The sequence below is a fragment of the Ranitomeya variabilis genome, chromosome 1 (assembly GCF_051348905.1).
Source record: "Ranitomeya variabilis isolate aRanVar5 chromosome 1, aRanVar5.hap1, whole genome shotgun sequence".
Taxonomy (NCBI): domain Eukaryota; kingdom Metazoa; phylum Chordata; class Amphibia; order Anura; family Dendrobatidae; genus Ranitomeya; species Ranitomeya variabilis.
Genome location: NC_135232.1, coordinates 304,652,596 through 304,679,985, shown reverse-complemented (window position 1 = coordinate 304,679,985; position 27,390 = coordinate 304,652,596). Strand labels below are relative to the sequence as shown.

The following is a 27,390-nucleotide window of genomic DNA, read 5'->3' as shown; positions in this document are numbered from 1 at the left end:
AGTCTTGTGTCCCATTTTTAACCTGTGGTTTACGTTGCTTTTATTGGGTGGAGTATACAGTAAATAATGGGTAATGTTCTAACCCCTATACTGGGCAGACCAATGTTCTGATTGAGAGCAAGAAGGAGTTTGTTTTACTTCTGCCTAATATTTAGTTTCTTCTGTAGCTTGAAGCACAAGGGCTGTTGGTGTGGATCCTGGCCGGAGGTCTTGGCGCGAGTCTGGTTTTCTCCCTGATAGCAGTACCTATACAGTGTTTTCACCTACATCGAGGCTATGGGGTCGCACTAATCTTCCTCTATGTGCTCTTTCTGGTTATCGCACTCTTAACTGAATTTGGCGTCATCAAACTGCAGAACTCCTGACAGATTCATGGAAAAAGTTACAAACTCGATGGACGCCTTACTTTTACCTCTGCTGCAGCTGCTAACCCTTTTAATGCTGCATTATTGTCTCAGGATATTTTTTTCAGAAATTTTTTTTTATTCACCAAATGAAGAAGGATTTTATTGTTACTTAATACGGCAGCATGTTTTTTTGAAAGACTCTTAATGAGTGGTATTTTTAGTCTTATTGTGAGGGCATTTAACTGCTTCATCATTGTTTACCTACTGTGTGAGGCCCTAAAATGTATTTTATACATATTTTTTTATTTTAAATAAAGCTGGTCCTTGTACACATGTTATCCAGAATGATAGAAGTGCATAGCAATTATAATGGTGGATACCACTGTTGCTACCTCTTAGAATACAATGTATGTGACTTCTACGGTCATTATTCTTTTTTTACATGGTTCAAAATGTGATACGGCTCATGATTTATCCATATATGCAACATGCACAACCATGGATAAAAAAATCTGAATAAATGCCAAGTGTTTTATAAAGCATGAAATGATGTACAATAACAAATTGTATTGTGGTACCGTGTTAGCCAGAAAAATCGATGTGAATATTTTTCTGCCCAATGATGACAGAAGTAGTCTAGGAGTGATACCTTTATTGGCTAACCAGAAAATAATGTTTGCAAGCTTTCAGAGCACAGTGGCTCCTTCTTCAGGCAAGATTAGTAATCTTGCCTGAAGAAGGAGCCACTGTGCTCTGAAAGCTTGCAAACATATTATTTTCTGATTAGCCAATAAAGGTATCACTCCTAGAATACTTCTGTCATCACTGGGCAGAAAAATATTCACATCGATAAAGCATGACAAATATTTTTGTTTTGCCCTACATGTATGCAGAATGAAGTTGGCTCCTGCAAAGCTATGAACTTCTCAGCATACCACTAATCTGGGTTTAGGGGGTTTCAGAAGTTCCTAATGGCAAGAGCAGTGATTGCAAAACACAAACTGCTCATGGATGTATTACTTGCCATGGGAACAAGCAAAACTGTCATGAAAGTATAAAATTATAGAGAGCTTTAACCCTTTACACCGTGCTACTTTTGAGGTAGTAATGACTGTAAGGCCTTATGCACAATGGCACAGAGCCTGTATGGCTCATTGCTTAAAAAGGTCATACAGGCTATAGGTGAGTAGGTGATGACTGTTAGATTAGTGTGGTTCCCACTGCTGGGGATACTCCTCAACTCCCGTGTGTGGCCTTGTGACCAGAAGAATGATGGGAAAAGTTCCTTGTTTTGATAATTTGATGGGTCAAGGAGTTATTGTTTATAACGTGGTTAGGTGAACACTTTTGGGGAAAACAAAAAAAAAAATTTCTGGGACTCTGTCAGCATAGAATGACTTCAAACGAAGTACAGGTGTTGAATGCTTCTACTAAAACACCTATCACTAACTTCTGGCACCTTCCCTTCTGCTTTCAAACATGCCACAATCAAGCCTATCCTTAAAAAGCCAACCCTTGATCCAACTGCTATGTCCAGCTATCACCCAATATCGCTGTTCCCATTTGCTTCCAAACTCCTGGAGCAGCATGTCCACGCTGAACTTTCCTCCTACCTCTCATCTAACTTGCTCTTCGATAACCTACAGTCTAGTTTCTGTCCCCATCACTCAACTGAGACATCCCTGACCAAAATTACTAACTACCTACTTACAGCCAAAGCTAACGGACAATACTCTATACTCCTTCTAGACCTGTCCTCTGCTTTTGACACAGTTGACCACTGCCTCCTACAGATCCTCTCCTCCTTTGGCATCAAAGACCTCACCCTATCCTGGATCTCCTCATACCTTTCCAACTGCACATTCAGCGTCTCACTCCCACACTACCTCCTCATCCTACCCTCTCTGTTGGACTCCTCCCCCAAGGCTCTGTTCTAGGATCCCCCTACCCTTCTCAATCTATACACTTGGCCTGGGACAACTGAAAATACCAGTACCACCTTTTTGCTGATGACACTCAGATCTACCTCTCTGCTGTCCAGAATCCCGGAGTGTCTATCAGCCATAGCCTCCTCCTTCTTCTCCTCCTCTCGCTTCCTCAAACTCAATGTGGACAAATCTGAACTCGTCATCTTTCCTCCATCTCATAGGTCAGGAAAGAAAGATCTATCTATCGCAATTAACGATATCATGCTTTCCCCCCATACCGGAAGTCCGCTGCCTCGTAGTAACCCTTGACTCTGCCCTGTCCTTCAAACTGCACATCCAAGCTCGTTCCACCCCCTGTCGCCTCCAGCTCAAAAATATCCCCAGAATTCGTCCTTTCCTCAACTGTCAATCAACTAAAATGCTTGTGCATGCCCTCATCTCCTGCCTCGACTACTGCAACATCCCTTTTTTTTGTGGCCTCCCTGCTAAACACCCTGCACCTTTCCAGTCCATCCTTATCTGCTGCCCAACTAATTCATCTCGCTACTCCTCCCCGCTGCAAATCTCTTCACTGGCTCCCATTCCCTAAGCGTATCCAGTTCAAATGACTAATACTGACCTACAAAGCCATCCATAAACTGTCTCCTCCATATATCTCTGAACTAATCTCCCGATGTCTTCCCTCTCCGGTCCTCTCATGACCTCCTTCTCTCCTCCGCACTTATTTGCTCCTTAACCAACCTCCTCCAAGACTTCTTCCGAATATCCCCCATCCTCTGGAATTCTTTGCCCCAACATGTCCGACTATCAACCACATTTGGATCCTTCAGACGGAACCTGAAAACCCACCTCTTCAGGAAAGCCTACAGCCTGTACTGACCCCGCTGCCTCTTCACCACTACGGGAGCTACCGCCTCACCAACACCGGAGCTTCTGCAACGCTGAACCTATTGTCTCCTTCCCCACCATCCTATAGAATGTAAGCCCGCAAGGGCAGGGTCCTCGCCCCTCTGTATCAGTCTGAGTCTTGTCATTGTTCGTTTGCTTACTGTAAGTGATATCTGTAATTTGTATGTAACCCCGTCTCATGTACAGCACCATGGAATCAATGGTGCTATATAAATAAATCATAACACGGATCGTAACAACAGACAACGATCATATACTGATAACCCAGTGATCGCAAGAAAGGACACGCAGACCACACACTGATGGGAAGAATGGACACGCGGACCACACGCCGATGACCGCTACCATTTTTTTATATTTGTGCTTAAACATGGATGTGTGAATGAGGCCTTTGCATGTAGAGGCCTCCAAAAGAATGTATAATACCCTTACAGAATATCAGCAGTGTGTATTTTCAGTAATCTAATTTGTACACTGTGCGCAGAATTATTAGGCAAGTTGTATTTTGATAACATGATACTTTTTATACATGTTGTACTACTCAAAGCTGTTCAGGCTTGAGAGCCAACTATCAATTAAGTAAGGCATCTTTCACACTTCAGTCTGTTGGCATCAGTCTGAAACCGCCATTTTCCTCAAATAGCGGATCCGCCATTTTCCCATAGACTTACATTAGCGACGGATTGTGGCGGATGGTCGTCCGTTCCATCCGCCATGCGACGGATCCGTCGAAATTTGGCAGACGTTGTTAGACATTGACGGACATTGTAACGTTTTTTGTCTGCGCCTAATTGGCGGTTCGACGGATCCATCGCGACAGCCATTTCATAGAATGGCCGCCTATGGGCGACGGATCCGTCGCGAACCGTCATTTGGCAGATCAGTCGCCCCAATACGCTTTTTTCAATTGAGCATGCTCCAAAAAGTAGATACTTTGCCCAGACAACCCCAAAACTATATAAACAGGACAGGTGGGCCTCATTCCTCAATGTGCCATCAAGAGAGAACAAAGTGCCAGCCAGCAAGACAGACAGACAGACAGACCCTGCTAGCAGCCAGCAAGACCCTGCCAGAGACTGCCATGTGAGTACTGCCATACAGCATGAGTTCTGCCAGTGTGTGTGTGCCCGCCTTGCATGATTTTGTTTTTCATACTGTGCTGGTATTTTGAATGGCTGTGCTGTGACACGTGTGTATAAATGCCGTGTGATGTGTGTGTGCCCGACCGCCCGCCTTGCATGTTTTTATTTTTCATACTGTGCTGGTATTTTGAAAGGCTGTGCTGTGACATGTGTGTGTGGTGTGTGTGTCCTGCATTTTTGTTATTTTTCATACATTAACATACTGTACTGGTATTTAAAATAAAGAGCAGTGTAGCTCCTACTTTCAAAAAAAAAAAATTAATTAAAAAAAAAAATAGTAATAATTCCAAAAAACTGTCCGTAGTCTGATTTCAAGATAAAATTAAAACTGGGTATACATGCTTTAAAGGTTCTATATACAAATGCGGAATGCAAACCATTGGTATAGAAAATGTTATCTGGTTTTAGAAAATAGTAACTGTAGGGTAATCATAATTGACATGTTTGGGTATTGGTATTTTAACTTTGAATGAGGGAAATTTTTTATATGGTTGATACTTTATCTGTGGGGGGGGGAAGTAGGTTTACCAGCATGTGCATGGCGCATATCAAGTTTTAAGTAGTTTTGGTGTTGCTTTCAAGGAATTTTGTGGGGGAAACAGGAGGTGGAGGGTTTGGCAGCTTGCGCATCAAGCATATCAAGTTAACACTTTTTTTTTTTTTTTTGGTGTAATAATTTTTTGTAGGGGGGGAATCAAAATGTAAGTTGGCATACCAATACATAATCATTATAATTAAAACTGTCTTTAAATTGGAAGATTTTAGAGGTACCAAGCAAGGGACCCAAGACAGACGCAGGCAGGCCCCCCAAGGTTTGAAAACAGATGTAAGTATAAAGTCCCGAAAGCTGCGTCTATCCTTTTGTATAGTAGCTTAGAACTCTCTTTAGGCTGGAGTCACACTCAGCGTAAGACAATACGGTCCGTTTTTTACGGCCGTAATACGGAGAAATGTTCCCAAAATAGTGATCTGTAGGCAGGGTGTGTCAGCGTATTTTGCGCATGGCATCCTCCGTATGTAATCCGTATGGCATCCGTACTGCGAGATTTTCTCGCAGGCTTGCAAAACCGACATCTAATGGATCTATGTGCTCAAATGTTCGGTAAAACATATATACAGTGTGTGTGTGTGTGTGTGTGTGTGTGTGTGTATATATATATATATATATATATAATCATTGAGATATATATATATATATATATATATATATATATATATATATATATATATATATATATATATATATATATATATATATATATATATATATATATATATATATATATTCTGTATTTATATTTAATTCAGCGCGATATATGTTAAAAGCCAGTAATTCAATTGCCGGCTTTTCATTTCTCCTTCCCAAACCCGACATATGAGACATGGTTTACATACAGTAAACCATCTCATATCCCCCTTTTTTGTGCATATTCCACACTACTAATGTTAGTAGTGTGTATGTGCAAAATTTGGGCCCTGTAGCTGCTAAAATAAAGGGTTAAATCGCTGAAAAAATTGGCGTGGGCTCCCGCGCAATTTTCTCCGCCAGAGTGGTAAAGCCAGTGACTGAGGGCAGATATTAATAGCCTAGAGAGGGTCCATGGTTATTGGCCCCCCCTGGCTACAAACATCTGCCCCCAGCCACCCCAGAAAAGGCACATCTGGAAGATGCGCCTATTCTGGCACTTGGCCACTCTCTTCCCACTCCCGTGTAGTGGTGGGATATGGGGTAATGAAGGGTTAATGCCACCTTGCTATTGTAAGGTGACATGAAGCCAGATTAATAATGGAGAGGCGTCAATTATGACACCTATCCATTATTAATCCAATTGTCTGAAAGGGTTAAAAAACACACATTATTAAAAAGTATTTTAATGAAATAAACACAGGTTGTTTTAGTATTTTATTGCTCTGTCAATCCAGCTGAAGACCCTCGCTTGGCAAAATAATAAACCCACAATATACATACCCTCTGATGAACCGTCACGTCCCACGAGGTAATCCATCTGAAGGGGTTAAAATATTTTACAGGCAGGAGCCCTGCTAATGCAGCTGTGCTCGTGTCTGTAAGCCCCGGCGAATGAAGGAAATGTAGGTCAATGACCTATAGTTACCTTCAGTCGCGGTGATGCGCCCCCTGCTGGATGTCCTCATATGACCTGGAGCGTGGGAAAAAGTTCCCAGGCTGCACCGGTGCGTATTTCTCGCAAGTCACACTGCTGGTCCGTGTGGAATCCGTATTTTTCTCACCCCCATAGACTTTCATTGGCGTTTTTTTGCGCAATACGCTGACAAACGCAGCATGCTGCGATTTTGTACGGCTGTAGAAAGCCGTATAATACTGAACCGTAATATACGGCTGATAGGAGCAGCCCCATTGAGAATTATTGTGACGTTTGTTTGGCGAGTTTTACGGACGTATTTTCTGCGCTCTTACGTCCGTAAAACTCGCTAGTGTGACTCCAGCCTTATACTTGCAGATTCTAGGGACCAAGAGGGACCCAAGACAGACGCAGGCAGGCCCCCCCAAGTTTTGAAAACAGATGTAAGTATAAAGTCCCGAAAGCTGCGTCTATCCTTTTGTATAGTAGCTTAGAACTCTCTTTATACTAGCAGATTATAGGGACCAAGAGGGACCCAAGACAGACGCAGGCCCCACAAGTTTGAAACAGGGACTATAATAGTCTTCTTCTGGGAGCCCCCCCCCCCCTCACATCGTCAGCCACCTGAGGTGTTTTTTTATTCTTCATAAAAAAAATTTGGTACATCTCTGGTAACATGTTTTTGAACCCTATATGTATTTATTCTGTTTTCACAGGAAGCTGAAGCAGAGGGGCTTCCAGAAGGAGACGGGCAGGGTGGAGAAATCAGAGATAAAAAAAAAAATTTGAGTTCCAGCTCCTTTAAAATAGAACATTTATTGATATCCAAAATATTAAAAGCGATACAGGTGGATTGTCTCCCTCCGGTGGGTGCCCCCGTTTGATCGAAACGCGTTGCCTATTAGTCCCTCACGCTCAGGGGCACTCACCGGAGGGAGACAATCCACCTGTATGTATCGCTTTTAATATTTTGGATATCAATAAATTTTCTATTTTAAGGAGCTGGAACTCAATTTTTTTTTTTAAGGAGCTGGAACTCAAATTTTTTCTTTTTTTATCTCTGATGATCAACTCGTTTTCCTGCAACGGAGTTCCGTGCACCTGCGGTGGTTACTGGTGAGCTGGCTACTAACTTGTTTTCTAGGGTGGAGAAATGCAAGGAGCGGGAGCGCATAGTGTAAGTTTTGCACAGACAGATCCTCACATGAAAACACTACACCCAACACAAACATTCAGCACAGCACACACACAGTACATATGCCTCCATCCAAGCACATTATTTATTTTTTATTAGTCTTCACAATCCGGGGCTCGACCTAGAGTCCCTCCAAGCACCTCCCATAGTCGTCGGAATGCTCGCGGCGGTCACCGAAGAGTAAGTTCCTTTTTGGTTTGGTGTTCAGTAAATTTTAAAATTCATGTGGTATAATCTTTCCCTTTTTTTTTTTTTTTTTTTTTTTGTTAAAGGCTACACAGCGTGCTCCCGAACAGGCTGAGGAAGAGGAGGGGATAGATGTGGACACCCTCATCCAAGAGGTCCAAAATCGGGAGCCGCTGTGGAACATGGCGGACCGCCGCCATGCTGACCAGTTCGTCACCCGACGGCTATGGGAGGAAGTGTGCAGTGCTGTTCTGGAGAACTGGGAGGAACTCGACGCTGGGGCCCAGGATCTAGCGCGTAAGTATTCACACTTCATTACCTTATGTTAGCATGATTTAATGTGTTGTATAGTAACCAATTTTTGCTTTCTCTTTTCAGATAACAGGGTTATCGTGCGGTGGCGGTCACTCAGGGATCGCTTCAAGAGGGAGTTTAACAAGGAGATGCAGGCCCCGAGTGGATCTAGAGGACGCAGGAGCAGGTATAAATATGCCAGAGCCCTGTCGTTCCTCCGGTCGACGCTGCTGAGCAGAAGGTAAATATTCACCACCACATGTTTTCAGTCAAACTGTTAAAGGGCCACTGTCACCCCCCTCCAGCCGTTATAAACTAAAAGAGCCACCTTGTGCAGCAGTAATGGTGCATTCTAACAAGGTGGCTCTTTTAGTTTTTGGTGCATGTATTCCCAAAATAAAGCTTTTTATAACTTCTCCAAAATACTTGTCTTTCGCCAGGGAGGCAGGTCCTCACCCCCCTGCTTGAAACGCCACACTGCCGTTACTCAAATCTTCAGGGGCCACCGGGCGCCGCCCCCATCGTGCTGTTTTCGCATGAAATCCGGCGCCTGCGCTGTGTAGTACTGTCTGGTGCAGGCGCAGTGAGCTCTGGCCGTCTGATGTCACTGTGCGGTCACCCACCTTGTGAATCCCAGCCCTGCAGTGTGTTATGCATTATGCAGAGTGCGGGGCTGGGATTCACAAGCAGGGCGGCCGCACAGGCGCAGTCTGCAAGCCTGGCTGTGACATCAGACGGCCAGAGCTCACTGCGCCTGCACCAGACAGTACTACACAGCGCAGGCGCCGGATTTCATGCGAAAACAGCGCGATGGGGGTGGCGCCCGGCGGCCCCTGAAGATTTGAGTGACGGCAGTGTGGCGTTTCAAGCAGGGGGGTGAGGACCTGCCTCCCTGGCGAAAGACAGGTATTTTGGAGAAGTTATAAAAAGCTTTATTTTGGGAATACATGCACCAAAAACTAAAAGAGCCACCTTGTTAGAATGCAGCATTACTGCTGCACAAGGTGGCTCTTTTAGTTATAACGGCTGGAGGGGGTGACAGTGGCCCTTTAAAATGTGTAACCTTCAATTTTTTTTTTTGGGCAGCAAGGGCAATTGTAATATCAAGATACTAATTTATTTTTTTTTTTTTTCTTCTTCTTCTTTAACAGCACTGTCTGCAGCACTCGGGAGCCTGCATCAGAGTTGCACCCCTCTGGAGCGATCTCTCAGGAGTCCGCCACCGGGGACCACGTCGACCCCTCTGTATCTGTACCTTCCCTTTTGTGTGATCCCTCGGCCCCATCCACCTGTGCTGGAGCAGCAGGGCGGACTTCGTCACTTGAAGCTGCAGGTGATGAGTTAGAGTTCCCTTTACCCCACCCCTCTGACACTGCCGCAACATCTAGACCACCTTTGGGGTCAGGACGGAAGCGCCAGAGAGGTCAGGAAAGGAGCTATGCGCCTGAGTTTTTGCATCTGAATGCAGCCTTCCAGAATGCCATCAAGCTTTTGGGTGAGCGAACATCTGCTGGGTACAATATGCTTAACAAAAGCATACTTGAACTCAGCAGTCGTCTGGATAGGATGCATTCAGATGCAAACCAGTCACCAAGACACCATTTTTTTCAGTCGGTCCTCAGGCACATGGAAAATCTAACTCCTGACCTGCAGATGCATGTGATACAAGGCTGCCACACTGCTCTAGCGCAGGCGATGTCCCAAGCCCCTCTACCTACCCTTCATGTTTCAACACCTTTCCCCTCTCAAGCCGCCGTCTATCCTCCCGTCCATCCTCCTCCTGTCATCCTCCCGTCCATCCTCCTCCTACTCCTTCGCCATTCCTTCCTTCCCCCCTCAGTATTTCCCAGTACCTACCTTCCCCTTTCCATTCTTCCCCTTTAACTTCACCGTTCCCAATCCCACCAACACCTTCACCATACCTCCCACAGTCCACATCTGTACCTCAACTCCCTGCCGAACCTCATGTTTTTACCACCCATTCCACTTCTGTTCCTCCCCGTGATGTCCTGTCCCCCGCTATTGATGTGGTCTGCCCTGTCAGCCCCTCCGCTACTATCTCCACCCCAAATTATGAGAACCTGTAAACTTGTAAATAAATAAAACTTTTTTTGGTTTAAAAACAATTTTGTCTTTCTCTTTTTTTTTTTTTAAACTATATAAAAACCACCAAGGTTATGGTAACAGTAGAAAATGTGTAAAGGGGTACCGGTTCAAAACATACAATACTGCGAGGTTAAAGTCCAAAGGTTTTGTAAACAAAACAAAAAACATGGTATATTTACAAGTGTGAAAAAAAAAAAATATATATATTTTACACCATTTTGTGTTGCCAGTCAACTGAGCCTTGAGGAGACATGAAGTAGTCTGCAAAGTTGTCCCGCATTCTGGAGACTGCTACTGGACTGCAAAAACTTGTGTTGTGGTAATCTCGCAAGGTGGTTTCTAACACACTATCCTCCAGGGAAACATGTTCTTTGGATAAAACAAAATTGTGAAGTACCACACAAGCCTTCACCACATCATCAACAGTGTCAGTCTGCAATTTAATTGCAGTTAGTAGGATTCTCCATTTAGCAGTTAATATGCCAAAGGCACATTCCACAACTCTTCGTGCTCTGGTTAAGCGATAATTAAAAATTTTCTTCCTCTGGGTCAGTCCACTACTTCCATAGGGTTTTATCAAGTGTGGTGAAAGCTGGAAGGCATCATCTCCAACGCACACAAATGGTAATGGTGGACCGGTGGTTCCAGGGAGAGGTCTAGGCGGTGGAAAGTCAAATGTCTCTCCATACAAACGACGCCCCATTGGAGAAGTTTTAAAAATCTGGGAGGCATTTGCGCGTCCATACGCACCGATATCAACAGCGATAAATTTGCAGTGTGCGTCGGCTATGGCCATCAATACAATTGAGAAGTACTTCTTGTAGTTGTAAAATTCTGATCCAGAGCCATAAGGTTTGACAATCCTTATATGCTTCCCATCGACTGCTCCGACACAATTTGGGAACTGGCATATTTGTTCAAAATTGTGGGCAATCTCCAGCCACCTCTCCTGTGATGGCTCTGGAATGTATTCCGCTTGTAAGCACTCCCACGATGCCCGGCAGGTCTTTCTGATGATCCCTGAGAGTGTGGATATCCCAAGCCTGAACTGGAAATGTAGGGATGAAAACGACTCTCCAGTTGCAAGGAATCTGTTAACAAAAGGAAAAGATAATAATTAATAAAAACTTCAAAAAACAACATTACAGTTATAAGTCCGATGAATGAGAATCATTAAAAAAAGAATAACTTACCGAATAGTCAGCATCAGACGCTCCGCTGGTGATATGGAGAAGCGCATCTGGGTGTCTCGACTCCGTATAGATTCTTCCACATGGCCCAACAAAATTTTGAAATTTTCTGCTTTCATTCGCACATAGCTGAAGAATTTTTGAGGATTTTCCCTCAATTCAATGTACAGTGTGGAATAAACACCACGGATCATGCGTTGGGCTGTGATAGGATGGATCCACAGCCTTCTCTTCCGCTGCAGGATGCGCAGTCTTTCTTCCTCCTTGTCTCGAACGATGACTGCCAACCGATTTGCCTCAAAAGTGAAATCCGCACATATCTTCACAATATTCGCCAGCACCCCTTCCATCTTTGCCACTTTCTCTACAACCTTTCAAAGATGTGGTGTAAATAGACTGTATATATAGTTTTCCAGTAGCCAATCACATTGAGATCCTCCTTTTTTAAAAAGCGGATCCGTCAAAAAAACGGTTACAACGGATGGAAAACGGTCGCGACGGTTCTAACGGAACCGTTTTCTCAACAATTTTGACGGATCCGTCGATCCGTCATGATGTCGGAGCTGACTGACGCCAAACAACTGAAGTGTGAAAGAAGCCTAAAGCAGGTGATGTGCGTCTCTGTAATGAGGGGTGTTGTGTAATGACATCAAAACCCTGTATAAGTTGTGCTTAATTATTAGGCAACTTCCTTTCCTATGGCAAAATGGGTCAGAAGAGAGATTTGACAGGCTCTGAAAAGTCCAAAATTGTGAGATGTCTTACAGAGGGATGCAGCAGTCTTGAAATTGCCAAACTTTTGAAGCGTGATCATCGAATGATCAAGCGTTTCATGGCAAATAGCCAACAGGGTCGCAAGAAGCGTGTTGGGCAAAAAAGGTGCAAAATAACTGTCCATAAATTGAGGAAAATCAAGCGTGAAGCTGCCAAGATGCCATTTGCCATATTTCAGAGCTGCAACGTTACTGGAGTAACAAAAAGCACAAGGTGTGCAATACTCAGGGACATGGCCAAGGTAAGGAAGGCTGAAAAATGACCACCTTTGAACAAGAAACAAGATAAAACATCAAAACTGGACCAAGAAATATCTTAAGACTGACTTTTCAGGCTATGTGCACACTTTGCGGATTCCACCGCTGCGGATCCACAGCAGTTTCCCATGAGTTTACAGTACAATGCAAACCTATGGGAAACGAAAAACGCTGTGCACATGCTGCGGAAAAAGCCGCACGGAAACACAGCGGATTACATTCCGCAGCATGTTACTTCTTTTCTGTGGATTTTCACCTGCTCCAATAGGAAAAGGCAGATGAAAAACCGCAGAAGAATCCGCAGTAAAAACCGCGATAAATCCGCAGTAAAAACCGCGACGGGTTTTCACTGCGGATTTTGGAATTCTGCTGCGGAAAAATCCGCAGTGGAATCCGCAAAGTGTGCACATAGCCTCAAAGGTTTTATGGACTGATGAACTGAGAGTGACTCTTGATGGGCCAGAGGCTGAATCAGTAAAGGGCAGAGAGCTCTACTCTGACTGAGACGCTAGCAAGGTGGAGGTGGGGTACTGGCAGGGGTGGGATTCAAATTTTTAACAACAGGTCCTCTAAGTCGCGGCGGCCGGAATTTTGGCCACGCCCATTTTCAATAACCCCGCCCATACTAATAAGCCACGCCCAGTGGCACGATTCATATTTTTGGAAGCAGTTTGTCTCCCTTAATGAAAAAAATACGTTGTGAAATACGGTATTAAAGTCATGGACCATACTGTATAACGGCCACACGATGCTCCATACTGTATAATGGCCACACATGATGCTCAATACTGTATAACGGCCACACATGATGCTCAATACTGTATAATGACCACACATGATGCTCCATACTGTATAATGGCCACACATAATGCTCCATACTGTATAACGGCCACACGATGCTCCATACTGTATAACGGCCACACGATGCTCCATACTGTATAATGGCCACACATGATGCTCCATACTGTATAACGGCCACACATGATGCTCAATACTGTATAATGGCCACACATGATGCTCCATACTGTATAATGGCCACACATGATGCTCCATACTGTATAATGGCCACACACAGTTCTCCATACTGTATAATGACCCCCCCCCTGTATGCATGGCTCATACTCCCCCCCGTATGCATGGCTCATATTCACTCCCCCCTGTATGCATGGCTCATATTCCACCTCCCCCCTGTATGCATGGCTCATCTCTCCACCCCCCCACCCCCCGTATGCATGGCTCATCTCTCCACCCCCCACCCTGTATGCATGGCTCATAATTCCCCCCCCCCCCCCGTATGTATGGCTGATGGCTCATATTCCCGTATGCATGGCTCATAATTCCCCCCCCCCTGTATGCATGGCTAATGGCTCATAATTCCCCCCCCCCTGTATGCATGGCTGATGGCTCATAATTCCCCCCCCTGTATGCATGGCTGATGGCTCATATTCCCCCCCCATATGCATGGCTGATGGCTCATACTCCCCGGTATGCATGGCTCATCTCTCCACCCCCTCCCCCGCTCCTTCTCCCATCTTGCATGGCTCGGGCGGCTTACCTTCCTCCTTCATCCCTCCGCCCCCCATACTCACCTGTCAGCTGTCCCACACACCGCGCGGCTGCGCCGACATCCTCCCTCTGACTCTGTCCCGCCGCAGCGCCTTCTTCCTGAGTGAGCGGTCATGTGGTACGGTTGATTAAGGTCATGAATATGCGCATATTCATGACCTTTAATGAGCGGTACCACGTGACCGCTCACTCTGGACGCGCTACAGACGCTGAGACCAGGCATCGCTGGAGCAGGGTGAGTATCGTCTTCAAGGAGGGAGGGTGGGACTCGGAGGCGGGCGGGGGCGGTCGGTCGCGTTTGTGACCCGGGACTAAAAAAAACCAAAAAACCTTGCTCAGGTGCCGCCCCCCCCCGCAATGTCGCCGCCCTAGGCACGTGCCCTCGCGTGCCTAGTGGCAAATACGGCCCTGTGTGTGATTCCGGCCTTAAGGGCACAAAAATTGAGTTTGAAAATTGCTAAATTTGACAAAACCTTGTAAGTTATGCAGTGTCCAGTTGTAGAACTACAACTCCAAGCATGCCCTGGCAGATTCATGCTGGGGACTATAACGTCCGGAGAGGTATGTTTGGGTAATTACTGCACCAGTCCTTCACATAATTCATAGGAAATATTGCAAATCCCTAAAGGTACCGTCACACTGGGCGAGGTTGCAGCGATATCGCCAGCGATCCGTGACGTTGCAGCGTCCTGCATAGCGATATCGCTATGTTTGGCACGCAGCAGCGATCTGGATCCTGCTGGGATATCGCTGGTTGCAGGGAGAGTGGACGAACTTTCTTTCGTCGCAACTCTCCCGCTGACATCGCTGGATCGCCGTGTGTGACGCCGATCCAGCGATGTCTTCACTGGTATCCATGGTAAACATCGGGTTACTAAGTGCAGGGCCGCGCTTAGTAACCCGATATTTACCATGGATACCATGGTAAAAGTAAAAAAAAAATACTACATACTCACCGTCTGTTGTCCGTCACGTCCCCTGGAGCTTGCCGTACTGACTGTCTCAGTGCCGTCCGGCCGTAAAGCAGAGCCCAGCGGTGAACCTGCAGTAACAGCGGTTCACCGCTGGGCACCGCTGTTACGGCCGGCCGGCGCTGAGACACAGTCAGTGCGGCAAGCGCCGAGGGACATGAAGGACGACAGAAGGTGCGTATGTAGTGTTTTTTTTTTTTTTACATGGGGACTTCGGCATCGCTGAAGACAGTTTCAGCGATGCCGAAGTCGCTTGGTCGCTGGAGAGAGCTATCTGTGTGACAGCTCCCCAGCGACCACACAGCAACTTACCAGCGATCACGTCGCTGGTCGCGATCGCTCGTAAGTTGCTCAGTGTAACGGCACCTTAAGTGACAAGTACACAGCGGCGCACTCACCCTTAAATCCAGCCTTATTCCTGGCAGCCTGAAATACAGAAGTCAGCAGTGAATCCCAGGCGCCGGTCACATGACCCTGGAGGACCCCAGATGATGGGCTCACTCACCATAGCGCAGCGCCGGGCTGCCTCATACACGGCTCCTGCTGGGAGTGGGACTCATAACAAAGCCGCGCTCAGGCCGGAACCGCAGCTGCTGCACAGCACGGGGCGTCTCACTGTTACCATGGCAGCCGATAGCTCCCAGTCTCCTCCCACCATGCCACTGCGTTTACTAGTTATCTCGGCCACTCACATTAACCGCCACGCTACCCGTGCCCTGCAGTAGAGGCGCTTCCGGTGTGAGCGAACTGCATTATGGGGATTGTAGTTTACACCCTCCCGGGGTGAACAATCCCCACCAGCAGCACAGCAACCCGTCCGGGGGCGGTCCGGAGGCGGTCCGGGGGCGTGGTAACCATTTTCAATTACCGGAACGCTGGCAGATAGAAATTTTAGTAAACGGCTGCCCCGTACCGGGTCGTACCGGCTGAATCCCACCACTGGGTACTGGTATGGGCTGGTTTAATCAAAGATGAACTTGTGGGACTTTTTCGGGTTGAGGATGGAGTGAAGCTCAACTCCCAGACCTGCCAGTTTCTGGAGGACAACTTCTTTAAGCAGTGGTATAGGAAGAAGTCGGTATCGTTCAAGAAAAACATGATTTTCATGCAGGACAATGCTCCATCACATGCCTCCAAGTACTCCACAGCGTGGCTGACCAGTGAAGGTCTCAAAGAAGAAAAAATAATGACATGGCCCCCTTGTTCACCTGATCTGAACCCCATAGAGAACCTGTGGTCCCTCATAAAATGTGAAATCTACAGGGAGGGAAAACAGTACACCTCTCGGAACAGTGTCTGGGAGGCTGTGGTGGCTGCTGCACGCAATGCTGATCGTAAACAGATCAAGCAACTGACAGAATCTATGGAAGGAAGGCTGTTGAGTGTAATCATAAAGAAAGGTGGCTATATTGGTCACTAATTTTGGGGGGTTTTGTTTTTGCATGTCAGAAATGTTTATTTCTAAATTTTGTGCAGTTATATTGGTTTACCTGGTGAAAATAAACAAGTGAGATGGGAATATATTTGGTTTTTATTAAGTTGCCTAATAATTCTGTACAGTAATATTTACCTGCACAAACAGATATCCTCCTAAGATAGCCAAATCTAAAAAAACAACAACTCCAACTTCCAAAAATATTAAGCTTTGATATTTATGAGTCTTTTGGGATGATTGAGAACATAGTTGTTGATCAATAATAAAAATAATCATCTAAAATACAACTTGCCTAATAATTCTGCACACAGTGTATAAAGCCACATCCAGATTTGTACATGAGCATTATATATCACTAAAGTAATGTTACTTCCTTAGGCCGGTTTCACACGTCAGTGGCTCCGGTACGTGAGGTGACAGTTTCCTCCCGTACCGGAGACACTGACACACGTAGACCCATAAAAATCAATGCATCTGTTCAGATGTCATTGATTTTGTGCGGACCGTGTGCGGACCGTGTCTCCGTGTGCCAAACACGGAGACATGTCAGTGTTCGTGGGAGCGCACGGATTACACGGACCCAATAGAGTCAATGGGTCCGTGTAAAACACGCACCTCACACGGACATTCTCCGTCTGGGGTCCGTGTGGCGTGCCGGAGACAGCGCTACAGTAAGCGCTGTCCCCCCCACATGGTGCTGAAGCCGCCATTCATATGTTCCCTGTAGCACCGTTTGCTACAGAGAAAATATGAATGATAGTGTTTAAACTAAAGATCCATGTGTCCGCCGCCCCCCCACCCCCTGTGCGCCCCCCCCGCTGGTCAGAAAATACTTATCCGGGTCCCCCGTCGGCTGTCGCTCCTTCCTGGTCTGGCCGCGCCTCCTACTGTATGCGGCCGATTACACTCATGAATATGTGGCTCCACCTCCAATAGGGGCGGAGCCGCCTATTCATGAGTGTAAATGAGCGGCCCCACGTGACCGCATACAGTAAGCCGCGGCCAGACCAGGAAGGAGCGACTGCCGACGGGGGATCCGGGTGAGTATTTTCTGACCAGCGGGGGGGGCGCACAGGGGGTGGGGGGGCGGCGGACACATGGATCTTTATTTTAAACACTATTCTTCATATTTTCCCTGCAGCAAACGTTGCTGCAGGGATGATATGAATCGCAGCTTCAGCACCATGCAGAGTGGGTACCACACGCTCCGTGTGGTACCCACTCGCCATACGGGCGGCACACGTGTGCCGCAGGTATGGCCTCCGTGAGTTCCCAGGCACACGGACACGGATAACTCCGGTACCGATTTATTCCGGTACCGGAATTATCTGGACGTGTGGGACAGCCCTTAGGCTGAAATATTCCTTATGTCAGACAAATCCATTTTACCTTTTGTCTGTGATTAAAAATCATGGTTATTCCACAAAATGTTGATTTCTGAACTCTTCCTGAGTTAAAACATTAGTATTGTTTGTTTCTAAATGATTATGAACTTGTTTTCTTTGCATTATTTGAGGTCTGAAAGCACTGGGATTTTTTTTTATTTTGACCTTTTTTCTTTTTCAGAAAAAAATACAAAATGTATTTCTTGGAAATTCGGAGACATGTTGTCAGAAGTTTATAGAATAAAAGAACAATTTACATTTTACTCAAAAATATACCTATAAAGAGAAAAATCAGACAAACTGAATATTTTGCAGTGGTCTCTTAATTTTTGCCAGAGCTGTATGTTCACTGATGTTTTTGTGCCATATTCTTCAAGATGGTGCCCGCTATCCATGAGTTTCGAGTTGAATCAAGATTGCCCTTTATTTTTGTTTTTAACCCCTTCATCCTGAAGCCTGTTTTCACCTTCCTGACTAGGCCAATTTTTATAATTCTGACCACTGCCACTTTATGAGGTCATAACTCTGGAACACTTTAATGGATCCCATTGATTCTGAGATTGTTTTCTCATGACATATTGTAAATTCTGATAGTGGTAAAATTTATTTGAGTACTTGCGTTTATTTGTGAAAAAAACGGAAATTTGGTGAAAATTTAGCAATTTTCAAACTTAATGTCTATGCCCTTTTAAATCAGGCATATCGCACAAAATAGTTAATAAATAACATTTCCCACATGTCTACTCTACATCAGCACAATTTTTGAAACATAATTTGTTTTTTAGTCTAGTAATAGAAAGTGGCGCCAAGTGTCACAGTTAGAATTATCCTGCAGCGAAACCAACAATTCCCCACAAAATAAAATTGTGCGATAAACTAAATGAAATAAATATATATACACCTGACTGTGTATATAGGTTCGCGCTGGAAAAAGCAACCAAATAGCTACTCCACAGACTTTGGGAAACCAATAGGCAAAATTACAGAGGCACATGAACCTATGTGGTTCATATATAGGACAAAAACATAAGACACAATAATGTAAAAACAGCGGTGAAAGTAATAAGTAGCAAGCTCACCCGCCGTGTAGAAATAGCAATGAACTCCTGGTGTTGTTGTCATGCAGTAGAGAGTGTCCGTCCAAGGAAATCTTCAGTTAAGGTAGGTCCAGTAATGGTTTAAAGTTGGTGGCTGCCCCGGCCGGTAGCAGCCACTATTCACCGCAAGCTCGTGTAAGCGGGGTCCTAACTGTGCCGACGCCGCATGTGATCAGAGCGGTGCGTACGGCTGAGCTGCAGGACCTGTGTGACGTATCGCTCACGTGACCGCCGCTAGAGCCCGGTGCTGTGTACGGAGTGCGGTAAGGACCTCTATCCTACGCGTTTCAGAGACGTCTGTCTCCTTCTTCAGGGAAAGGAGAAAGAGGTCTCTGAAACGCGTAGGATAGAGGTCCTTACCGCACTCCGTACACAGCACCGGGCTCTAGCGGCGGTCACGTGAGCGATACGTCACACAGGTCCTGCAGCTCAGCCGTACGCACCGCTCTGATCACATGCGGCGTCGGCACAGTTAGGACCCCGCTTACACGAGCTTGCGGTGAATAGTGGCTGCTACCGGCCGGGGCAGCCACCAACTTTAAACCATTACTGGACCTACCTTAACTGAAGATTTCCTTGGACGGACACTCTCTACTGCATGACAACAACACCAGGAGTTCATTGCTATTTCTACACGGCGGGTGAGCTTGCTACTTATTACTTTCACCGCTGTTTTTACATTATTGTGTCTTATGTTTTTGTCCTATATATGAACCACATAGGTTCATGTGCCTCTGTAATTTTGCCTATTGGTTTCCCCAAGTCTGTGGAGTAGCTATTTGGTTGCTTTTTCCAGCGCGAACCTATATACATAATTTGTTTTTTGGTTAGGAAGTTAAGGGTTAAAAGTTGACCAGCAATTTTTCATTTTTGCAACATTTGCAAAACCATTTTTTTTACGGACCACCTCACATTTGAAGTGACTGAGGGGTCTATATGACAGAAAATACCCAAAAGTGACACCATTCTAAGAACTACACCCCTCAAGGTACACAAAACACATTGAAGAAGTTTATTAACCCTTCAGGTGCTGCACAGGAATTTTTGGAATATGGATGGAAGAAATAAACATTACTTTCAAAAAATGTTCCTTTTAGACTTATTTTTTTCACTTTCGCAAGGGTAACAGGAGAAATTGCTCTATAAAATTTGTTGTGCAATTTCTCCTGAGTGCACAGACACCCAATATGTGGAGGAAAACAACTGTTTGGGCACAAGGCAGGACTCGGAAGCCAAGGAGCGCCATTTCACTTTTTGAATGTAAAATTTGCTGGAATAATTAGTGGTTGCCATGTCGTGTTTGGAGAGGCTTTTATGTGCCAAAACAGTGGAAACCCCAACAAGTGACCCCATTTTTAAAACTAGACCCTTTAGGGAACTTATCTGTTATGACCCCAATGGCAGAGGGTCTCTGCAATAAATACCAAGTCTGCAAACACAAAAAACCAGCTCATAGGGCAGTGGTAACTGGGCTGACCGTATAGCTAATCCTAGCACCACAAATAGCAGCAGCCGGGGAACGTGCCTACGTTGGTTCTAGACGTCTCGCGCCAGCCGGAGAACTAACTAACCCTAGAAGGGAAAAGATAGACCTTTCTTGCCTCCAGAGAAAAGACCCCAAAAGTTGGATACAAGCCCCCAACAAATAATAACGGTGAGGTAAGAAGAAAAGACAAACGTAAGAATGAACTAGGTATTTAGCAAAGAGAGGCCCACTGACTAATAGCAGAATATAGTAAGATGACTTATACGGTCAGCAAAAACCCTATCAAAAATATCCACGCTGGATATTCAAGAACCCCCGAACCGTCTAACGGCCCGGGGGGAGAATACCAGCCCCCTAGAGCTTCCAGCAAAATCAGGAATCACATTTAGTACAAGCTGGACAAAAATAAGAGCAATACAAATAACCAAAAAACAAGGAAGCAGGACTTAGCTTAATTTTGCATAAACCAGGACCAGCAGACAGGAGCAAACAGAAAGGACTGATTACAACGATGCCAGGCACCAGACTAAGCATTCAGGAAGTTCATATAGCAACACCCCTGGACTAACGACCCAGGTGGGTGCCAAACTACGAAAAGACAATCTCAGAGTCATACCACTAGAGACCACAAGAGGGAGCCAAAAAAGTCTAATTCACAACAGTACCCCCCCTTTAAGGAGGGGTCACCGAACCCTCACCAAGACCACCAGGGCGATCAGGATGAGCAGCGTGAAAGGCACGAACTAAATCGGCCGCATGCACATCAGAGGCAACCACCCAGGAATTATCCTCCTGACCATAGCCCTTCCACTTGACCAGATACTGAAGCCTCCGTCTGGAGAGACGAGAATCCAAGATTTTCTCCACCACGTACTCCAACTCGCCCTCAACCAACACCGGAGCAGGAGGCTCCACAGAAGGAACCACAGGTACAACGTACCGCCGCAACAAAGACCTATGGAACACGTTGTGAATGGCAAACGACACCGGAAGATCCAAGCGAAAGGACACAGGATTAAGGATTTCCAATATCTTGTAAGGACCGATGAAGCGAGGCTTGAATTTAGGAGAGGAGACCTTCATAGGAACAAATCGAGAAGACAGCCATACCAAATCCCCAACACGAAGTCGGGGACCCACACCGCGGCGGCGGTTGGCAAAACGCTGAGCCTTCTCCTGTGACAACTTCAAGTTGTCCACCACATGATTCCAAATCTGCTGCAACCTATCCACCACAGAATCTACCCCAGGACAGTCAGAAGGCTCCACATGTCCCGAGGAAAAACGAGGATGGAAACCAGAGTTGCAGAAAAATGGCGAGACCAAAGTAGCGGAACTAGCCCGATTATTAAGGGCAAACTCAGCCAACGGCAAGAAGGTCACCCAATCATCCTGATCCGCAGAAACAAAACACCTCAAATAAGCCTCCAAAGTTTGATTAGTTCGCTCCGTTTGTCCATTAGTCTGAGGATGAAAGGCAGACGAAAACGACAAATCAATGCCCATCTTAGCACAAAAGGATCGCCAGAACCTGGAAACAAACTGGGATCCTCTGTCAGACACGATATTCTCAGGAATGCCGTGTAAACGAACCACATTCTGAATGAACAAAGGAACCAGATCGGAAGAGGAAGGCAGCTTAGGCAAAGACACCAAATGGACCATCTTGGAAAAGCGATCACATACCACCCAGATGACAGACATGCCCTGAGACACCGGAAGATCTGAAATGAAATCCATGGAAATGTGTGTCCAAGGCCTCTTCGGGACAGGCAAGGGCAAGAGCAACCCGCTGGCACGAGAACAGCAAGGCTTGTCAAGGTGAAAATGTATTTTCTTATATATTTTTATACTTTTATATAACTTTATACTCTTTTTGTACTGCTATACTTTTATACTGTGAAACAATAAGTTTTTCCTATCTGTTAGTTAATGCAAATGTAATTGTATTTAAAGATGGCCGCCAGAGCTTAGTTTCGTTTTAGGTTTTAGTGTCCGAAGCCTAAGATTCATTTCCTCAGAAACGAAACTAAAGGAATGAGCAGAAGAGGAGGAATTCACCAGGAGACGTTCGACGAATCAGAGAGACTAAGCACTAGATGTATGCTGCTTAAACCCCACCCATTGCATTCCCTTTTTAGTACTATGTATTGGAAAATAAAGCTCAGTTGCTGCTCGGCTACCCACTGAGCTGAACGCCAGAGCATCAGCAAAGATTGAATCAGCTACGTGTCTGAATCATTTCTTTTTCGGTACCAGATGTTCTGCGCTCACATTACAATTTGGAATGACTGGTGAATGAGGATTAATTGTCGTTACGACCCCGACAATTGGAGCCCAACGGGGGCCGTGGCCAGCGATCCGAGACTCTCTGGACCCATGCCTGGATGTCTGTGGATGATACCCGTAGTGGCTGACCTCGAGGACTGATCACCCTCTGCACGCGGTAAGTGGCGATCATATACACTGTATGTGTCACACTTGCTAGTGTCTCAGCCGTTATTGGTTTGTCTGTGGTCTCTTTTTGGGTCTGGAGAGTGACCGGTCGAGTGGTGAGATCGAATGTGATCCTGTGCCACGCTCTGAACCAGCAACTGAGAGACTCGCATCCTGTGCGACCTCTGTACACCACACCTCCTTTACCGGTCATTGTACTCCATTCAATCATCCTACCCGTGACTATTGTCTAGTAGTGAAGTGGAGTGAAAAATTGTGCAAGTTGTAGGAAGTGGGGCAGCTTAGAGGAAGGGATAGGAGACGCAGCCTCTGTGATATTGTACCAGCTAGCAGGGGCGTAACTACCGCGGTCGCAGCGGTCGCCATTGCGACCGGGCCCCGCAGGTCAGGGGCCCCGGGCCGGCAGGTCTGAGCAGGGCCAGGCTGGCCATCGGGCACTTCTGGCAAATGCCAGAAGAGCCGATGCCAGTAGTGGGCCGCTGCACTGTTCCTCCCCCGGAACCCCCCCAGTGCCGCCGCCGCCGCCGCATTTAACTATACCGGCGTCTATGACACCGGTATAGTTCAATGCAATGATGGGAGGAGAGAGCGTCACCTGACGCTTCCTCTCCCATCATTCCCCGCTCTACCTCTGACAGTACACTGCGGGTGCGCGATGACGTCATAACATCGCGCACCTGCAGTGTCCTGGGCAGACTGCAGCCGCCAGGAGCAGCGCGGGCAAAAGGAAAGGTGAGGAGAGTTTTTTTTTTTTTTTCTTTTTAACCGGACTGTGGGGCCATTATCGGGGGGGGGGGATGAGATGAGATGTGGGCTGTGCTCTATATACCCCTGTGCGGGCTGTGCTGTATATACCCCTGTGCGGGCTCTGCTGTATATACCCCTGTGGGGGCTGTGCTGTATATATCCCTGTGCGGGCTCTGCTGTATATATCCCTGTGCGGGCTCTGCTGTATATACCACTGTGCGGGCTCTGCTGTATATACCACTGTGCGGGCTCTGCTGTATATACCACTGTGCGGGCTCTGCTGTATATAACACTGTGCGGGCTGTGCTCTATATACCACTGTGCGGGCTCTGCTGTATATACCCCTGTGCGGGCTCTGCTGTATATACCCCTGTGGGGGCTGTGCTGTATATATCCCTGTGCGGGCTCTGCTGTATATATCCCTGTGCGGGCTCTGCTGTATATACCACTGTGCGGGCTCTGCTGTATATACCACTGTGCGGGCTCTGCTGTATATACCACTGTGCGGGCTCTGCTGTATATAACACTGTGCGGGCTGTGCTCTATATACCACTGTGCGGGCTCTGCTGTATATAACACTGTGCGGGCTGTGCTCTATATACCACTGTGCGGGCTATGCTCTATATACCACTGTGCGGTCTCTGCTGGATATACCACTGTGCGGTCTGTGCTGGATATACCACTGTGCGGTCTGTGCTGGATATACCACTGTGAGGGCTGTGCTGGATATACCACTGTGCGGTCTGTGCTGGATATACCACTGTGCGGTCTGTGCTGGATATACCACTGTGCGGTCTGTGCTGGATATACCACTGTGCGGTCTGTGCTGGATATACCACTGTGCGGTCTGTGCTGGATATACCACTGTGCGGTCTGTGCTGGATATACCACTGTGCGGGCTGTGCTGGATATACCACTGTGCGGGCTGTGCTGGATATACCACTGTGCGGGCTGTGCTGGATATACCACTGTGCGGTCTGTGCTGGATATACCACTGTGAGGGCTGTGCTCTATATACCCCCTGTGCTGGCTGTGCTGTATATACCCCTGTGCGGGCTGTGCTGTATATACCCCTGTGCGGGCTGTGCTGTATATACCCCTGTGCGGGCTGTGCTGGATATACCACTGTGAGGGCTGTGCTGGATATACCACTGTGCGGTCTGTGCTGGATATACCACTGTGCGGGCTCTGCTGTATATACCACTGTGCGGGCTCTGCTGTATATAACACTGTGCGGGCTGTGCTCTATATACCACTGTGCGGGCTCTGCTGTATATAACACTGTGCGGGCTGTGCTGTATATACCACTGTGCGGTCTGTGCTGGATATACCACTGTGAGGGCTGTGCTGGATATACCACTGTGCGGTCTGTGCTGGATATACCACTGTGCGGGCTCTGCTGTATATACCACTGTGCGGGCTCTGCTGTATATAACACTGTGCGGGCTGTGCTCTATATACCACTGTGCGGGCTCTGCTGTATATAACACTGTGCGGGCTGTGCTGTATATACCACTGTGCGGTCTGTGCTGGATATACCACTGTGCGGTCTGTGCTGGATATACCACTGTGCGGTCTGTGCTGGATATACCACTGTGAGGGCTGTGCTGGATATACCACTGTGCGGTCTGTGCTGGATATACCACTGTGCGGTCTGTGCTGGATATACCACTGTGCGGTCTGTGCTGGATATACCACTGTGCGGTCTGTGCTGGATATACCACTGTGCGGTCTGTGCTGGATATACCACTGTGAGGGCTGTGCTGGATATACCACTGTGCGGTCTGTGCTGGATATACCACTGTGCGGTCTGTGCTGGATATACCACTGTGCGGTCTGTGCTGGATATACCACTGTGCGGTCTGTGCTGGATATACCACTGTGAGGGCTGTGCTCTATATACCCCCTGTGCTGGCTGTGCTGTATATACCCCTGTGCGGGCTGTGCTGTATATACCCCTGTGCGGGCTGTGCTGTATATACCCCTGTGCGGGCTGTGCTGGATATACCACTGTGAGGGCTGTGCTGGATATACCACTGTGCGGTCTGTGCTGGATATACCACTGTGCGGTCTGTGCTGGATATACCACTGTGCGGTCTGTGCTGGATATACCACTGTGCGGGCTGTGCTGGATATACCACTGTGCGGGCTGTGCTGGATATACCACTGTGCGGGCTGTGCTGGCACCCAACACCATGTTGCAGTGCAGGAGATTCCTGCAACAGTCCGAGGCGTATCTAGGGGAAGCGGGGCGGGGGAAGGTGGGGGGGTTGCGGGGGCGGGGGAAGGTGGGGGGGTAGGGGGGGTAGGGGGGGGGCCCCATTTGGAAGTTCGCACCGGGGCCCATAACTTTGTAGTTACGCCACTGCCAGCTAGGTAATTAAGACGTCCCGAGCAGGGACCACCTGTATTTCTGTGGAGGGCTCTCACTAGGAGACCGCCTCCCGACTGTTTAGAATATCGTAGCAGGATAGTCTGTTAATCGTTGGTGTTCAAGTTAGGGACAGAAAATCTTTTTCTAATACGTTGAGCGAGTTTCCGTATTGTGGGACACCACCGTTGATATCGCTGCTAGTGGTTTTACTGCAGAAAATCACAGTATTCTGTGAGTCATGTTGCGTCTCTTAAAGCAGAAGAAGTCAGTGCCCCACAAATTAGATGAGGATGTTGTGGAAGTCAAGGCAATAGTACAGTCACGAGAGGGCAAGAAGGCAGTCAAGAATGTTGAGAGATTGTATAAGCATGTAGGATTGCCCTCGTCAGGGAGACTACAGCCGGCTATGTGGAATAATCTCATAGAGAACAAACGAGGCATGTTGAAAGATAAAGGATTGTTAGAACAAGCACAAGCTCATCTGCGAGTTGCGCGGGGCTTGAAGAATGAAGGATGGAAAGAAGTCGATGGGGAGGGTGGATCAGATAATGCGGAGCCCGTGTTTGGTTATAAAATGCCTTTGAACTGTGATCTTACAGATTGTAAAATGGCCGCCGTGCCACTGGTGATGAAAATGCAGTCCCAACCACCACCCTATAATGGCGATGGGCCAAACTCTCCAGAAGCGTGGGTGTGTCCTGCTTGTGGCGTGCAGAATCCAAACTGGGTGGAAATCTGCCGTGTGTGTGGGGCGGGCCGTCCTCAGGGGTCCGCCCAGATCATGGGAGGAAGTGGGGCATGCCACACTTCCTCCAGCGGCCATCTTGGTGCACCCGGAACTTCCCCCGGAAGTGGGGCATGCCACGCCTCCACCGGCAGCCATCTTGGTGCACCTGGAATTCCTCCCCAGCCACTATGTCCGCTGGTAACACTTTCCGGCGAGTACTATCAGGGACCACCACTTCCTGAGAAACCCCCAGCATCGACTGATGCTGCCTCCACCTCCAATGTTCCCATATCCACTTCAGTCACGGAGTCTAGTCTCCCAGTGCAACCCACTGTGATATTTGTAAACACGCCAGGTCAGGGTCCCTTTACCCTCGAAGCTCTGACCGGCAGTGCAGCTTTCCAGTCCGTAATACGTAAGAGACGCCAAGCTATCGGAGATGATGAAGAATCAGAAGACCTGGACAACCAGGCCGCCATAATTCCCCCTGCCCTGCCAATGTTATTAGGTCCATTCGAATCCCCCCAGCCTGGAAGGAGCCCACTACCTACCCCTCTCAACAAATCTTCTAAGCTGCCCCATGACCCCGAAATCTGGTTCCCCTGTCATTCACGTTATTACATCACACCTCAGGGCTCCCAGGTTCTCTTCTCAGTGGGCTATGGGGACATACTTACACACCAGGTGGGAGCCATAGTGAACCCAGCTAATTCTG

At 47.1% G+C, this 27,390-nt stretch overlaps 2 protein-coding genes across 2 annotated transcripts in view; both read left to right on the top strand.

The window, feature by feature from the left end:
• The window catches only part of SLC8B1 (solute carrier family 8 member B1), an 81,171-nt gene extending 80,488 nt beyond the window's left edge, over positions 1-683 (top strand). Inside the window, exon 17 of the mRNA XM_077296337.1 lies at positions 168-683. Coding sequence (XP_077152452.1) covers positions 168-365 — 198 coding nt within the window. The 3' untranslated portion in view covers positions 366-683. The remainder of the gene's footprint in view (positions 1-167) is intronic.
• Positions 684-7,485: 6,802 nt separating this feature from the next.
• LOC143793946 (uncharacterized) lies at positions 7,486-10,918 on the top strand. The gene is made up of 3 exons (XM_077280874.1): positions 7,486-8,106; positions 8,188-8,344; positions 9,255-10,918. The coding sequence occupies exons 1-3, from the start codon at positions 7,992-7,994 to the stop codon at positions 9,985-9,987; spliced, it is 1,005 nt and encodes a 334-aa protein (XP_077136989.1). The 5' UTR covers positions 7,486-7,991; the 3' UTR covers positions 9,988-10,918.
• The last annotated feature ends 16,472 nt before the right edge of the window (positions 10,919-27,390 follow it).